Source organism: Parus major, chromosome 6 (genome assembly GCF_001522545.3).
Source record: "Parus major isolate Abel chromosome 6, Parus_major1.1, whole genome shotgun sequence".
In the NCBI taxonomy this organism is placed as follows: Eukaryota; Metazoa; Chordata; class Aves; order Passeriformes; family Paridae; genus Parus; species Parus major.
Window position 1 is genome coordinate 13,416,448 of NC_031775.1, and position 16,440 is coordinate 13,432,887.

Below are 16,440 nucleotides of genomic sequence, written 5' to 3' on the forward strand. Positions count from 1 at the left end.
CTTGACTGTGGCTGAAATTTTGGCTTTAGATTATAACCCGATGAAAAACGTGTAGAGGTTCAATTTACATCCAGATTGAGGGGTATTTCAGATTTTTCAGATTTATATTCTGGCCTACTTACACATTTTTTTAATTTTTTTTCCCTAGCTAATTTCTGCTGTCTGTTTTGAGTGTTGTGGGTGCTGCTGCTGTATTTCAGCAATTCTGAGATTTCTGGTGGCGGTTTCAAGGTATGAGGTATGCACTGACTCTTACACAGCCACCTTCTGCTCTGGCAGGTGCCACAGTGCAGTCACTCCTGCTGACCCTCTCTGAGAATCCAGCAGATGCTCTCTGGCAGCAGTGGGTCCTGACTTTGCACACAGCCATTCCCTGGCTGTCTCTGTCTGCCACGAGTGGAGGCAGCACTGAGAAGAGCAGAGCTGGCTGGGGCCCCTGGCAACATCATTCCCATACTCTGTTGAGACTTGCTTCTGTAGAGTGTCAGTGAGTATTTGACTGGACTTACTGGGAGAAGAGCACTATGTGGATTTAGGCTTGGAATACTTCTTAACCTTCCTGAGCTTTGCTGAAAAGGCACCTCTGTGTCCATCCCCCAGACATCACCATCCTCAGACTCATGGGACAAAGGTAAACTCTATGTTATTAAACCTTCTTCAAAAGTGCCACACAGACAGATAAGTTTCTTGAACAGCAGCAGCCATTGAAAAGTCATTTTGAAAAGTAATTTTAAAAAGTCTGCCATGAAAGAACGCATTACTGAGGTCGTCTGTGGGTACCCTCTTTCATGCTGCATCTGCTGGGTTGCACAATCCAGCCAAAATATTACAGTGATGCCTTAAGCTTTTGTAGGTATTTATCTCCTCTTTACCTCTTACTCCTGTTGTCCATGGTCCTTTGACCTCCCTTCAGCTCATCTGTTTGGTTTCCTTTGTTCCACCAGAGAGTGGAGAAAATAAATCCATTGAATTTTTTTCTCTCAGTCATGTCACAAGCTTCAGTCTTCTGAGGAAGTCAGTATTTCAGTTCTCTGTCGTAAGGGCGGCAGATACCAGAGGACCCCCTACCATCCCTCAACTGTGCAGGAGGCAGGACTTGTTCCAGTACTGCCCTGGATGAATCTGCACCTTGGAATGGAGACCCCTGAACAAGGGCAGGTCAGAAAACCCACAGGATGCAGCCAGTCCCTTTGCAGAGGTAGCAGCTCATTTTTGAAAGCAGTACATTCATGTTTGCTCACTGTTATCTCTCAGCTGATGAACTTGGCTTAGTAACAGAAGTCAAAATCTTGTGGATGCAGAGGGAAGAGCTTTCTCATTCTGTAGAAAAAGATCCACCCTTTTTCTTCCAATGATGTTGCAGAGTATCCTCACTGTCCACTCTAAGTACCAGCAGCACATCTTCAGCAAATGCTGTAAAAAGCCAACCACTGTAGATTTAAATTATGCTCCCTACCTGACATAACCCTGACCAGACCCTATCAATCCCTGTACCTGGAGGCACCGCACCTCCTGTTTGAGCAGAGGGCGGTAGAGAGAATGAGCCACTCCTGAGAGAAGCGATTCCTGCCTGGCAGGGTGCTGAGAAGCTGCGGCGGTACAGCGCACCGACAGCTCCGGGGCTGGGGGATGTCCCGCTTGCCTTAGCCACGGGACACTGTGTTATGCTGAGATGTGACACTAGATGGTGTATTCGCCAAATGATTGGAAAAGATGGCTCATCCCGGTGCCCAAACCTTTTGGGGTGAGGCTGACGGTAACTGTCCCATCTGCTGTGTAATCACAGTGCGTCCCTCTCACAACTTTTCACACAAGTGACCCTGCCATGCCAGAGACAAATTCTGTGCTTCCACGGCTGCCAGGGTGGCACTTTGAGACTTTGGTGCTTACACATGTAGGTTTGGGGGATTTTTTGTCTGACCACATATTAAGCTAACAAGTCAATTAGAAACAAGCAAACTTTAATGTCATATTGACTTCAAGGGATGCTTGGGGTTGGATAGAGGACATATGTTATCCCACTCTTTGCCTTGGTTGTCTGGTTTAGGTCTGCATCCTTCTGATGCTTACTACATACTAAATGTCTGACCATGTATTTTAATATTTTTAGGGTAGGGTCTTAGACCTTGCCTACAAGGAATAAATTATACTGAATTAACTACACTGATTTAGAAACCGATTTAGTTAAATCAATGCAACTCTCCTGAGCACTTTATACCACTTCAGTTTAAGTCATGAGTCAGTGAATAACAAATCAATTCTGTTGGCAGAGAGTGAGAAAGATTAGACTGGATTTTCAGCCCTTCTATCTCAGTATTTATTAGGCCGAGGCCTCTTCAGGGCTTGTTGCTGTTCTCTTTAATTTTCTCTGCCTAATGGACCTGATCCAGCTCATGACGGCATAAATGAGGGGTTTTCTATGACCTCCAGCTGGGAGCTGGAGATGGCAATATCTTTATTAGAAACCTAGAGAGGCTTAGAATGGCAAATAACTCAAGCCTGTCTTCTCCTTGCTGCATACTGAGTTCTCAGATTGTGGCTCATATTGCAGAAGTTGCATCTGCAATGACAAATCTATTATTCTGCATTCAGGGCTGCAAAATGTATCCTCTGAAGACCGGAATTGATTACTAACATTGTGCTAGGAGTATGGTAAGAGTCATAATCTGATTTTATTTTATCAACAACAGCTGATAACTTATACTTTGAGGCTCTCATTTTGACCTAACAAAATTATTCTTTTCAGGAATTTCCACAAATTCTGTGCATTCTGGTTGGATATACTCAGGACTCAGGTTATTCCTGGTTTTGTAGCAACTTAACCAGAAACTAGACTGACGTTTCACTTAAGTGAAAAAAACCACAGCTTTTTCAAATTGTGTTTCAAAAAATCTTGCTTTATTTTGTTGTCGTTCTCTTTCTATTTCTTCACACTTCTACAAACTATCAATAATAATAAGGATATCTGAGAATATGCTTAAGAATATGCTGAGTTGTACTCACTGAAAATTTTTGTTCCCAAATTATTGTTCCCAAATCTTCTTACTCTTGTCTGTAGAGAGCAGCAGTTGAACTCTTGGACTGTCTGCCTGTTCTAGGAAGAGTAATTCAGTTGTTTACAAACCTAAGATTTTGGTTTAGTGCAAAGTAATCTTTCTCGTTCTGAACTGGCTGTTGATAGAGCTGTAAACTCTGTAACCAACAGTGTCGTGGTATACTCTTACAATTCACCTTCACCTCCAGGAAATCTTCGTATTTCAATTAGTGATGCCACTTTCTACTTCCGTCTCTATGCCCGTTGTGATTTCTTGTGTTTTATACAGGTTTATAATGGAACTTACCTCTTTGCCTAAATTCCTTTGGACAAGTGACAGCAAGCTCCTGCATCACCATTTTCCAGACATACTGGCTACTGTTCATACCACACAGGACATCCCTGAAGAAGTTGTCTTTGGACCATGCATGCTCCAGAACACTCTGCTGGACACTGTAGCTTTCATTGCTCTCAAGTGTTCCGAGAGACGGAACATCCACTATGTATTCAAGGTATGAGGAAAATATGAGTGTTTAATGTTACACCCTTCAAAAAGAGTTACACCATCCCTGAGGAGGTAACTTTGCAAGGGGTAGGTTTTTGTTTTGTTCAGCACAAGTAACAGCTCCTTCAAAGAGAATGGGCCAGTGCATTTCTGATTTATGAGCTGTAGACTGGAAGGACCTGAGGAAAACTGTTTCCTTTTCAGGAAGAATACACAGTCCCACTTCTATGCTGATGATTGATGACCTGCTTCATTTCTGACTTGGAATAGGAGGGAAGAGGGACAAATAGTTTAGTAACCTCTAGTTCAGGTTTTGTCAGGACAAAGGAGGTTTATCAGGAGGTATGACAGCCCTGTGAGAACAGAGGAAGTACTGGCGTTACACTGATTCATGAAGGTGGTACATTCACAGCATTTATTTACAGATCTAGGCAACTGCTACCCCAGTGTGTTCAGTTATCCTTAAAAGTGCAACCACCGTGGCAGTCAGGCTACTAGCCCAGACACACCTTGGGCAGCCACAGCTTAACTGCTATTAGCACATAGACCTCCCAAAGTTACTTTAGATCTGTATGTCTGTGTTACAGCTACACTTTGCAATCATTGTAGGGAAGGCAGAAACCCTGGGGTTGTAATGGGCTGTTACCTCTCAAGCTCTAGTTCCCCAAATGTTTTTATTACATAGGCAGTGTTTGTCATGCCGACCACTTACCCCGGCTTTCTGGGTCTTGGAGTGCCTTTCAGTCACCGTTGGTCTAGATGAAGACAGAGTGGTGTCTTACAGTGTGATGAAGGCAAATTTCCCACATTCCGTGGCATGGATGGATCTTGAGAGATGCAGGCTTGCCTAAGATTTCTGTGCTCTGGAGGAGAGAAATCCCAAGGCATATTTATAATATGATAGAGGCAGTTGTTGGGAGATAACCTGTTCTACACTTCTGCTTTAAACAATTTAAGAGAGAGAAGAAGAGGCTTTATCTGACAGTTTTGAGTCTCTGGCACAAGTTTGTTCTCTTGGACAGTGTTATGAGTACTCCAAGAGACCAACAAACTCTTTGTAGAGGAACCTGCCCTGAAATGAGACTTTATTTTTGGGATATTTCTGTATTTCTCCTGGGAGTTTTGAATTACTGTAGAGAGAGCCTGAAAGGTTTTATGCATTGGAAGAGCCCTCTAGAGGGATGGCTTTAGTGTTTTTCTACACTTGAGCTAAGTAATTGCTATGCAGCAATGAAACTGGATGCCTGAGTTGGCTCAGATCTCTGTCTTTTGGTAATAAATACATGAAATTCTGTGCAAGTAGCTGTTTCAGATGCAATCGGTAGTCCCATGTCCTGTTAACTACTCATAATTAAAAATAAACCTTCCAGAAATCAGGAACTGCCATTAGGCTCCTAACTCTGTGTAGTAATTAATTAAAAATTCAATCATGATGCTGTGTTGTCATCACAGCACTGAAGTGCAAAACAGAAACAGGTTTTGCTCTGCTGGGTATAGTACAAACAGAATACACACAGGAATGATTTGGCATGATTTGGATTCGTTGCAACTGAGGTTTCTGTTCATCCTAGTTCATCAGCACTCCTGCAAGACTTTGGGGAATAATATTTCTAACAAGGATCTCATCATCTTGGGCTTTTTTGTTTAGACCAAAGGGGGACTTCATAATTATTTTTTCCCCCTCATTTTCTTGGAGACCTTAATTTGAGCTCCTTGGCCCAATTTGTACACTTGGGCAAAGAAGATGCCTTGGCAGCCATTGGCACAGGTAGTTCTTTCCAGCTGATTCCTCTGCCCCTTCCCTCTTCTTGGGGGTTTCAAGGAAGTGCTTTATTTTTTCTCTTCTCTTCCAGTGTTTCCCAAAGGAGCCACATTCCTCCACAGCTATGACTGAGATGCTGGGCTGTGCAGGCCTTACCTCATATATGGGTGCAAAGGACCCATCTGGGGGACTGACATCTCCCAGAGAGGGTGGATTATCTGGGTTTATAGTGTCTCTAAACAGATGGAAGAACTAAGGCTGGTTCATGCTTCTAGTTGGCAGTACCCAGATGTTATCTTACATCTGGTACTCCTCCTCACCTACTTGAAGCTCACTGAGCTCTTTTCCCAGAGTCCTGATTTCTGGTGCAGCTGTGCTCCCTTTGACTTTGCTTAGAGCACCCGGTGGCTGCTTGGTATTTCTGAAACACAGCAACTAAAATATGACAGCCTCTGTCATAGCTATTAGTTACAGCCACTGTGTGTGGGTGGGTGTTCTTGTGTTCCTGTCAGACACTTGTATTTCTCAATCATTGTTAATTACCATGGCATTTAGAGAGAACCAGTTTCAGGGCATGCTAATTTATTTTCTCTCTTACACTAAGTAACTCTTATCCTAATGGTCTCTTAATGTTTCATTCTTGTATCCAAGCTACTAATGTGATCCAACTTTTCACTGTAGGTAATAGTCAGTTAAAACCAGAGAAATAATTAGCCAAAGTATTGTTTCTGGTACCAAACACCAATGAATGGCTGTCCCGCAATTAGTGGAAAACAAAGAGATATACATTGCTTGGGGTGAAATTTAGATCATACTTGTCATTAGACATTTTTCATTTGCAAACTTCTTCCTTTCTAAACAATGACTTAGTACTTCAAAAATTAGGTTTTTGCATATAAATGTTGCCCTTGATCACCCTGCATTTTAGCCTTCAAGCTATGAAAACTTTCCCCATCTTTCAAATATTGCAGAGGGCACAGATCTGCTATGGTAAACACCAAGGAAAAACCTATAAAGAAATAAATCATTCTCTATTCAGTGTAATAAAGTAAGATTGGAGTCATACACTGAGTGAGGAAGACAATGCCAAATGTTTTGTACTTACATTATTTCATTGTTAACCTGTGACTAAATGACTCAGTGGAGTAAAAATGATATGTGATTTAGGACTGTGCTGTAATATACACACAATGGAAATTTAATTTGAGCAATAGACTTAATATTATTTTTTTAATTTTTTAGTGCCCAACCTAACAACCTGAGAAATGTTTTTAAACTTCATTTGTTTCATATATCTGCATGCACACAAATTGAAGTTAAATCAACCCTTGCAACTCTCAGAAATTATTTAACAAAAATATTGATCTGATGAGGTTTATCTGTTTAGCTACTTTGAAATTAATTTAATTAAACTAGCAAAGGTAAAAAAGGAATATATAACTTCATTTCTGAAAAAGGAAAGAGATCATATAAGTGCTTCTTAGTTATATATATTTAAACCTGTATTTTATGTAATCTAGCCAAATAGATAGGCAGATGTTTACTTGGGGTATTGAATCAAATAACCATGAATTTTCTTACACCCCCTGATCCATACCCTCCTATATCAGTGGAAAAACTCCACATGTGACTGTCCTGAGTGTATGTTTGTTCCCAATTCCACACTGCGCTGATCCAGGGGTCTGCACATCTCTCAGTCCCCAAGTGACAGCACTTACACATCTCCTGACTCATATCCCAAGGGTTAAGACCCCTTTTTAGAGAGGGTCACACCTCGTGTACCTCGGATCCACACCTGGCACAGTCCCATGGGATGGTCCACACAGGTCAGGGCTAGAGACTGACCAACATAGCCTGGCTTCACCATGGGAGGTTCCACATGAACATTGGGGTCCCCTCCCTCCCTCCCTCCCTCCCTGCTGTATTCCCAGAGCTCTCAGCCCCCACACTGGGGAAGCCTTCTCCCTTTGGATTTGGTGACACTGGCAGATGTATTGGGCCCACAGCTTTGTCATATGTGCTCAGTGCGAGGCAGAAAATAGGCTTGGTTCTTGGATTGGATGAAAATCTTCCTTTGGTCCTTGAGACCTGTAATTCCCTTCTTTTTCTCCTGTCTCACAGGTGGATGTTACATCTGTGCATAGTCCCACAGGACTGCCTTGGATGAGACTTGTACAAGCAGCTGCCAATAGCAAGGAGCAGAACTTGGAAGCTTTCTTAGAAAACAGTCAGTTATACTATCGCCCCACCAGGAAAATCAGTAAAAATGAGGAACTGCTTGTCTGGTATGATGAGGAGCTTTCCAGCCTCTTGGGTTTCAATGAGATAAAAGCTCAGAGTCCCCAGAATGGTAAGTACCAAATTGCTGACTGCAGGGGTCACTGAGGACAGAAGTGAGCCTGCGTCTTCTTTAGTGTGTAGTTGTCTTGTAATAATACAAACCCATGTCTAAATCCTTAGCTGGCCTGCTAAGAGAAGAGACCTTCTGCTTTGAAGTTTGAGCTGGAGGCACAGAGGGAGAACCAATCTTCTGGTCTTTATGCCATTCTCATTGTTACTTTCTAGCAGAGGATGGTGCACTACAGATTCATGCTGCAATTTTTGAGCTTTACAATGGAAATCTATGCACTTCGATAACTTGGAATCCTAGAAGTCTAGAGTATCAGTTGGAAATAGGCCTTTTTTAGATCATTGAGAAATCAGGTATAGGCTAGTGTTCAGCTTTAGTCTTGTAAATGAGCAGATCTTTAAAAATACATAACAAACCTAAGTACTGCATATATCATAGTCTGCCTATTTAGTATGGGACACAGTGGAAATGAGGAAAATAGCAAGTTTTAATTTATGAGATGTTGCTGGAAATTCATTGCTCCAAAAGAAATTGACCTGGAAGTCATTACAAAACTAAAAATCCAGATCACAGAGACAAGCAAGTCAGTCCAGTTCATACCAAGTTTGACTCCAGCTGTCATTTGCTCCAAATTTTACCTAGTTAGACTGGAGCACAACCCTCTCTGCACTCCCTTCAGTTGGTTTAAACAGAGCCTATATAGATTAGTTGGTAAAGATATAGGTTGGTAAAGATATGCGTTAGCATATACTTTTACTAACATACAAATTCATATGGTAATGTGCTTGTCTGTAAATTAGTATTAAATTAATACACATTCATAGCAGGATCTGACTAAATCATTCCAGCTGGTTTTAGAGTATTCTGTTAGTTTCTGTGTAGAAACACACTGCCAGCACTTTGGATTTACCAGGGAAGAGTGTTACTTGCACAAGAAACACCATATCTAGACTCAAGACTTTAATCTCTTAAAGGTATAATGTTCCACCCATTTCAGCAGCCTTATTTTCTTATAAGAAATTCTGTTTCTGTAGTTCATAAAGTGATCTAAGCTGTGCTGAGTTCCAAGTTAGGAATTTTTGGTTCTACCCAACCAGTTTATGAACTTCCCTATGTATCCCAGGCCTCAGGTGCTGTCTGGTATCACTTGCATTTTAAAACTGCTGTGTTTTGAAATAATATAGCATAGTTTACAAAGGTTAAGATGTACCATATTTGTGTTGATTTCTGAATTTTATATCATCTCTTCATGGGCAATCAAGCATCCCAATGAACCAGAAGTGCAGTAGGTCTGAAGACCACAAGGAAAGAGTGTTCCTTATTCCTCCTGCCCATCATTGGCATTGTTTCAGTTTGAACATAATTTTCTGTGCCACAGACATGTGTGCCTTAAGGCATACAACAGCTTGCCAAATGAGCATGAGTAAGAGCTTCAGGCATTAAGTCAGATGATTTTTGAACAGTATTAAACTTCCAGAGTATCCTAAAAATAGATGGTCATGAAAAAATCTTTGAATCCTGGTCTAAAACTCACTCATTATTGCTTGGATATATAGTATTTAATGCTCATCCTGCATTAAAGCCAGTGACTTAGTTAAGAAATGAAGACCAAAATCTGGGTTTAGACTTCAAATCATTATAAAGTCTAAATGGTTTTATCTAGATCATGGTGTACTGGCCATTTTATGTACTTTCATGTAATATAATTACATTTTATGTAATAAAATCTAGGCTTGAGAGTCTAAATGGAATAATTTCTGCCAGTAGCATGGAAGCATGGAAGCAAATAAGACTGAATCATTTTGCATAGCAGGAAGGGACCTGATTCTGCACTGGCATTCGTTTTACCATGTGTAACCTTGTGTGACACAAAAGGTGTTTTTGGTTTTTTGTGTCCATGACAGGATCAGGATCTACATGATTCCACCTTTGCAAAACTCATCACTTGTTGTCTGTTTCTGCAGAATTGAGATGCCAAGAATGCAGCCGAGTCTTTAAATGTGAGCATTCCTATCTGTCCCATGTCCGCTTCCTCTGTGTCCCGGAGAAGAGCGCTCTGCTGTGGAGAAACTTCCAGAACCCTAAAACTGAAAAGAGCAACTTGGCTGAGCAGACCACAAATTTCCACAGTCTGGCAAGGGACTTGGAAGTCAAAATGGCAGCTTGTAAAGGTGATGCACATGGTCTTGCTGGAGAAAGGAGAGCAAAATCTGAAGAGGCTGAGAACAACAGGAGCAGGAAAACAGTGCTGCTGGAGAAAACAAATAATTTGACTGAGGAACGTAACTGTGGGGGCAAGGAAGAGGTTGGGGGAGAGCATGCATTGGCTGGTTCTTTCTGGAAGCTTAGTTCAGGGAGGCAGTCAGCTAGGAAGGATGCTTTAGAGCAGAAGCAGAGTGCTTTCACTGAGGTCAGGAGGATGAAAGAGAAGCTGAGGAGTGAGAGGCTACAGGAGGCAGAACAGGAGGATGTCACGGTCCCACTTGCTAAAGAGCAGGTATCAAAGGAAGTGTTGCTGAACTCCTCTGGCAGTGCATTCTCCTTTGTTTGGCCCACCAGAGCTCGAGGAGAACAGAAGAGTGCTTTCAGCAAACCCAGTAAGTGTGTAACAGAAAGAGCTGCAGTAAATTCTTCTCATCCCATGAGTGAGTCAGCAAAGAGCCTGGGGGAGCTGTCTGGCTTCATTGCCACTGCAGACATCATGTGCTGCAGCACTCTTCTCAATTCCAAGTTCTTTGTCAGTGATTTGTGTAATGCTCAGATGCTGCAGACAAGCATCACTCGGAGCAATGTTTTCCCATATACCTCAGAACCGTGGCCCAAGCAAGCAGGAGGACAGTTACAAAACACCACCAACACTTCCTCCTCCTCCTCCTCCTCCTCTTCCTTGACTCTTCTTCCCCCCACCTTCACATCCTTTGGAGTGGCTGCCCAGAACTGGTGTGCCAAATGCAACCTGTCCTTTCGCATGACATCTGATTTAGTCTTCCACATGCGGTCACATCACAAAAAAGAATACTCCTCAGGTGAATCCCAGTGCAAGAGGAGACGAGAGGAGAAGCTGACATGTCCCATTTGCCATGAGTACTTCCGAGAACGCCATCATTTATCCCGGCACATGACTTCTCATAATTAGAGCTGTGCAGACAGATGTCACCAAGGGACTGGGCAGGTTGGATGAAGAAGGGAATGATAGTTCACTTAAATCCATTTCTTTTTGAGTTTACATTCATTTCTTTCAGGAAATCACTGTTTACAATAATTTATAATAGATGCTTTGCGAAAAAAATGTAAAATGTTTACAAGAGTCTGAGTGGGTTTTAAGTTTTGAAAACTCAACCTAGCCCCTGTCAACCTATTTTTGAGGAAATAAAATAGTGAAATGAATCCACATGCAGTGTTAATTTGCAGAGTAGGGAACAAAGTTATAGATTTGCAAACAGAAATGTCTTTGCTTATACTTGTTTTGCTGGTGTCTGTGCAGTACAATATAAATACAGAAATAACAACCACCTCATTGAATAAGGAACCTTTAAGCATTAGAAACATCAGAGCTTATATGCTAGAAGAAAATAAGTTGCTATTTCTGACAGCATTGGTGGACTCTTACCCCTTTATGCTAGCTGAATCAGCTTTCTTACCAAATTTTTGAGTTAAGAACTGACATCTTACCATCTCCTTTGAAAGGGACCTGAATTTAAGACTGTTTGAAATCTGTGATTGTTAACAACTGGCTGGCATGCTGCCAAAGAAGATGGTGCTTGTAAAGCAGAATATCCAAGTTCTGTTCTAGGCTCTGCTGCTTTTGAAGTATCTTTTACACAGTGAAATCAGCATGGGTATGTATCAAAATGTGAGCTGTTGTCAACCTTATTGTCTAGGTAGGAAGAAAATATTCTAAGATCTGTGTGACTTCAGTAGGCATACAGATCTGATGGGAGTAGAGTTTAGCTTGTGGTTTTCAGGTTTTGGATATACCAAAGGAAGCAGTTAGGGTATCTGAGTTATGATTAGCTACTGATTGACAGAATCTACACACTTTAATTGTGGATGATAGGCTCTGTACTGATAACTGCTAGAAGAGAAACAGAATGATACAGGCGTACTTGAATTGCCCTGCTTTAGACCAGCTTTATCCTCTGGTTTCTACATGGGCCAATTCCAACTTTTCAAAAAAGAAAGTGGCATATTCTTTCTCTTGCCTGTCCATGAGACATTTTTCTCTTGTCTACTTTGTTTTGAGCTTTGCTGAGTCTCAGCAGCAGCAGATAAATTCATACTGCTCAGGGTGGGAGGAAACACTGTCTATTGTTACTGCAGCCCATCTAATTAGCCTTCCATTACTTCTTAAATCTATTTAGGGACTTGATTTTGATAGTTGATGACACTGTGTTCTTCAAGCAATCATTCCTCCTGGTCTTCTATAGTGTTTTTTCAGGTTGTCTGATGTTTTTGTGGCCTGTCTCTGAACCTCACCTGCCTCATCAAGGGCTATTATTCCCTTTCAGACAGACAATGATCAGGAACCACTCATTTAACAGCTGAGGGTAAAGGACGTTTCAATATGCTCTTTATGTTCCACCATACTGATGATATACTCCAGTGTTTTTTGAACACTGGACAGAATTTTGAGTTACCATGACGATGCCTAGCCTCATAATGCAAGTATCAGCAAGTAAACATGTCTGAATGGTGAAAGAGAGACTGAGACTCTTAGGCTGTCAGCTGCAACCAGCATAACACACTGTCACCTCTTGGGAGATTTCTGTAAGTCAGGAGATCGTATTCTTCCCAATATGTTCTGCTGAACATTAATACATGGCTGTTTCCTATTAATATAAACATTTTTCTTATTGCAGGCCAACCACTGGCTGTGCACTCCAGCTTTATTTTTGAAACATAAAGTGATAAAACTGTTACATTATGCCTTTGAGTTCAGGAGACAGTTCTGGTTGGATTGTAACACAGTTTTTCAAGGTCAGTGGTAGAAGCTCTTTCACTTGAATCATTAAAAACCAAAATGAACAAAGACTTTGAAACATGGAGCACAGGGAACAACCTTGCATTGAGTAGGGGATGGTGTGGTTTCCTTGTAATCTTTCCATCTCTATGTTTTGTCCAATAACATTTACTGTGTAAGGAATATATTTATGGCAAAGTTTAATGGGCCAAATTTCACTCCACCTGGGTGCCAGCCAGTTTACTGTGAAGTCAGTGTCCATAAAGTGTAATGAAGGACTCTGTGGTGTAACTGCATTCATATGTGGTCAGGGTTATATTTCCCATTAGTAGTTAAGGCCAGATTGTGATCTCATTTATTCCAGTGCAAATCCAGAATAATTCCATGTTTCTACTCCTGATTTATATTAATTACTTTAAGATCAGCCTGGCCCAGTATAAATAAGACGAAGGATTTTTTGGTACCATTACTGCAAAATGTTCTCTTCTGAACTTTTTTCTGTTACTGAAAGATGCCGTGTTTTCTTAACAGTTTTATGATTAGAAACCTAGCTTCAGATTTCTTCTGGAAAAAGACAGGACTAACTGCATAATGCTCCCCAGTATTATTTTGGCATATCACTTCAACATAACCCTGCTCCAAATGCCTGTTTTTCCAGTGCACTACACCTGGTGTATAATTTAGATTGGAATGAAGCAGTACCAAATCTTACTGGTTACATGGTCTCGCTGATTTTGTGTTGGACAAAGTGTAGAAAATCAACCATGCTAAGTCTCAAAACTCTTCAAATGGTGTTTTAGACCTACAGCCTGAGAGTTCTCACCAGTAATCAAACTTCCTCACTCTGCTTATGGTATGAGGCTTAAGCAGGAAGCAAGGTTACAGGGAGAGATAGCTTCCCTTTATGTCATGGAGTTGTTTTCTCTGGGAAAAAAGAAGAGGCAAGAACTCTTACCCAGTTTCCTTGTGGACATATTTCAGCCACAGCAATTTGTATACTGTGATGCCAAGCAATGTAGGAATGCCTTCTGTGCACAGAGAAAGTGGGTTATGAGGAGAAGCAGTTACAAAAACTGGCAGAACTGATTCAAATTGCAAAAATGAGGAGAGATTTTTAATAAGCTTTATTGCTGGTACTTTCCTTACCTCCTCCAGCTCAGGTGCACTGTGGTCCTGGTCTATAAAGATTGAGAATTTCCCTCTTGCAACATGGAAATCACACTGCAGGCAGTGTGTGCAATGCTGTCTTTGTTTTCTTTGTAGGTGGCCATCAGCATAAATATTGCGTTAACATATTGCTTATTATTCTGAGGTAAAGAGGTTTGTGAACTAATATTTATTCAGACACACAGCAAACCATACAGCCAAACAATATGACATCTTGTTGCCTGCTGCATCTGAGCTGGTATTGGTGCAAAACCACACAGATGCCAACACAACCAGAACTTGATTCCCTATGTGTAAAACCAGCTCTTGTGTAAAGCTCCTTGTGCAGGCACAGTGAAAGTCTTTTATGTGTCTCAGATTTAACTGTCTCATCTAAACTGGGTTACATAAACCAGGGGGCTTATCCAAAATTTTTGCAGATTTTATTTCTTTAAATGAAAATACTCATATTAAAGCTAAGTGAACCAAATATTGAACAGGCAGAAGGAAGCCTAACGAGACAAAGAAAAACAAACTTCCTATAATTGAGTCATGCTGGAAGCTTATTTCCCCTTATGTCTAGAAGTCTGAAAATTTAAATTGGTGCAGATGAAATCCTGCTGGAAGAAAAGCACTCCACTAGAACCGGGGGTTCGTGAAGAAATGAAGGACTGCATTCTGTCCCTGTGAAACACTGTGATTTTATAGCAGGCATCTTTGTCTTTTCTACATGTAGAAATGCTAGAGAAGGGGGAAAAATAAATTTGCTTTTAAAACAAGAGGCAACAATTTGCAGTGAGCAGACTGGTTCTTTTCCTGTCTTTGCTAGCAACTAACTGTTCATTTTGATCAAACAACTGTTTCTCATGACATGTGTTTCTGGATCAGTGGAAAAGGACACAACACAGTGCTGTCAAGCTTAGCTGTGCAGGCTGTGTTTCTGCAATGGATAATGAGTTTACCAATAGGAAATGCCGGATTATGATATTTTCTCACTCACTGATCATTGATCCTTGAATTTTTTCTGATGAAGATGTGTTTTTCCATCAAAATGACACTCAGATGTGCTTTTGAGAAATATATGTCTACTTGTTTTTTATGGGGTTATTTTTTACTAATCAAGGCAGTCTGTACACTTCCTTGGATCTACAGGGCACAGTTTGGAAATCACTGAACTAAGGTGGTACAAAAGAAATAAAAGCTGGCTGTCATTTCTTGGTTAGAGTTCTATGAATGCTGGAAGGAGAAGGATGAAACTGCTAGGTAGTCTGATACAATAACTCCTTTCTTCCTACCTTTAAAAGGAGCATGATTAGGATTAGAATCCAGGAAGTTATTGTAGGTGGGATGATAAGAAAATGGTGCTATAAACTGTAGAATGTCCATGTCAGCTCTGGAACCAGATGAGAGAAGGGTGGCAGTTTCATCATGTTTCCTGTTGTATTCTGGAAGGACACTTCTCAAATTGCTTATCCCTCCCTAAAAACCTTCTTTCTTATTTAAACCACAAACCATGGACTTTCCACAACTAATCTGCATTTGTGCTTTTGTGATTTTCAGGCCTTTCAATGCAGTGTAATTTTCTACACAATTACTGACTGTAGTTCTGTGAGGTCTAAACTCATTGAGTTGAGCACAACTATGACATAGCAGTTTGTGAAGACAGGAAAAATTGCTTTTAACACACTGGCCTTTGTTAAGCCTAGCAATTTCAATATTAATTAGCCAGTACTGTGAAAGAGGAAATAATATTTTGTCATGTAATAAAATTTCTCAAGGTTGCATAATGGTTTTCCACGAAACCAATGACTTTAGTGAATTTGCAGCATTATTGATTTAAAATGGACTCACCAGCAATTGCATCTTCATAGTTTGTTTTTCCAAATGGATTGAAATTTCTAGGCATATTTATTATATATATATATTTCCCATATTACTCTGGGAAGAATTTATTTGCTATTTGTGCACATATAGTACAGCTTTTTGTCCTTGAATGGATGGTTAAAGTTTCTAAATATTTGGCTTAACAATTAACATTGTTTGTACATGACAGCACAACTGATTGTTTTTAGGAAAACAAAGCAGTTTATCTGGATCATTGAGATATTAAAGAGGCTTAAAAGACATTAGAAATACATTAGTGTTTTCTCATTCATTGACTACTCCATTTTTTTTCCACATTAAGAATATTTAATATTCTTCATGCATATGTCACTTTACATGAAATTATGTATGGGTTTTAAATCATTATTTTCCACAACACTGAGAAGTTTAACAAGTGAGTGTATAAAAATCAGAACACGAAAATGTCTCAAAAGAGTTCAGGTTAGCGATCACACTGAGTGTAGTTGGTAAGACAAGTAACAAAAAAGATGGAAAATCTATTTAATTCTTAAAATTTTCTTCCTGTAAAAACTTGAAGTTGAGTGTTTAACAAAATTTATAAAAAAAAAAATAAAATAAAAATGTCAGGAACTTGCAAATGAGCAAATGGACACCAGTGTGTAACAGTGTGTACAGCCCAGAGCTGTAGACTCTAACTGAATTTTGGGGGACCGTTTCCCCTAATTTAATTACATTACAGCTGGCATTTGGAGATGACAAAATCTGAGATCTGGATTAAAGTTATACATATTTCTAAATAATTACGAAGATATATGTTTAACTATCAATTGTAGGAAAG

At 40.4% G+C, this 16,440-nt stretch overlaps 1 protein-coding gene across 1 annotated transcript; it reads left to right on the top strand.

The window, feature by feature from the left end:
* The first annotated feature begins 1,774 nt into the window (after window positions 1–1,774).
* On the top strand, window positions 1,775–15,881 carry ZNF488 (zinc finger protein 488). Its single transcript, XM_019007319.2, has 3 exons — window positions 1,775–3,546; window positions 7,423–7,651; window positions 9,616–15,881. Exons 1-3 carry the CDS (start codon window positions 3,268–3,270, stop codon window positions 10,785–10,787), a joined length of 1,680 nt encoding a protein of 559 aa, XP_018862864.1. The 5' UTR covers window positions 1,775–3,267; the 3' UTR covers window positions 10,788–15,881.
* The last annotated feature ends 559 nt before the right edge of the window (window positions 15,882–16,440 follow it).

Bases quoted from the DNA above. Each gene is read 5' to 3' on its own strand.
- ZNF488 (XM_019007319.2), top strand. From the start codon at position 3,268: ATGCCACTTTCTACTTCCGTCTCTATGCCCGTTGTGATTTCTTGTGTT. The intron at 3,547-7,422 runs GTATGAGGAAAA...CCTGTCTCACAG, and splicing joins ACATCCACTATGTATTCAAG to GTGGATGTTACATCTGTGCA. The intron at 7,652-9,615 runs GTAAGTACCAAA...CTGTTTCTGCAG, and splicing joins AGCTCAGAGTCCCCAGAATG to AATTGAGATGCCAAGAATGC.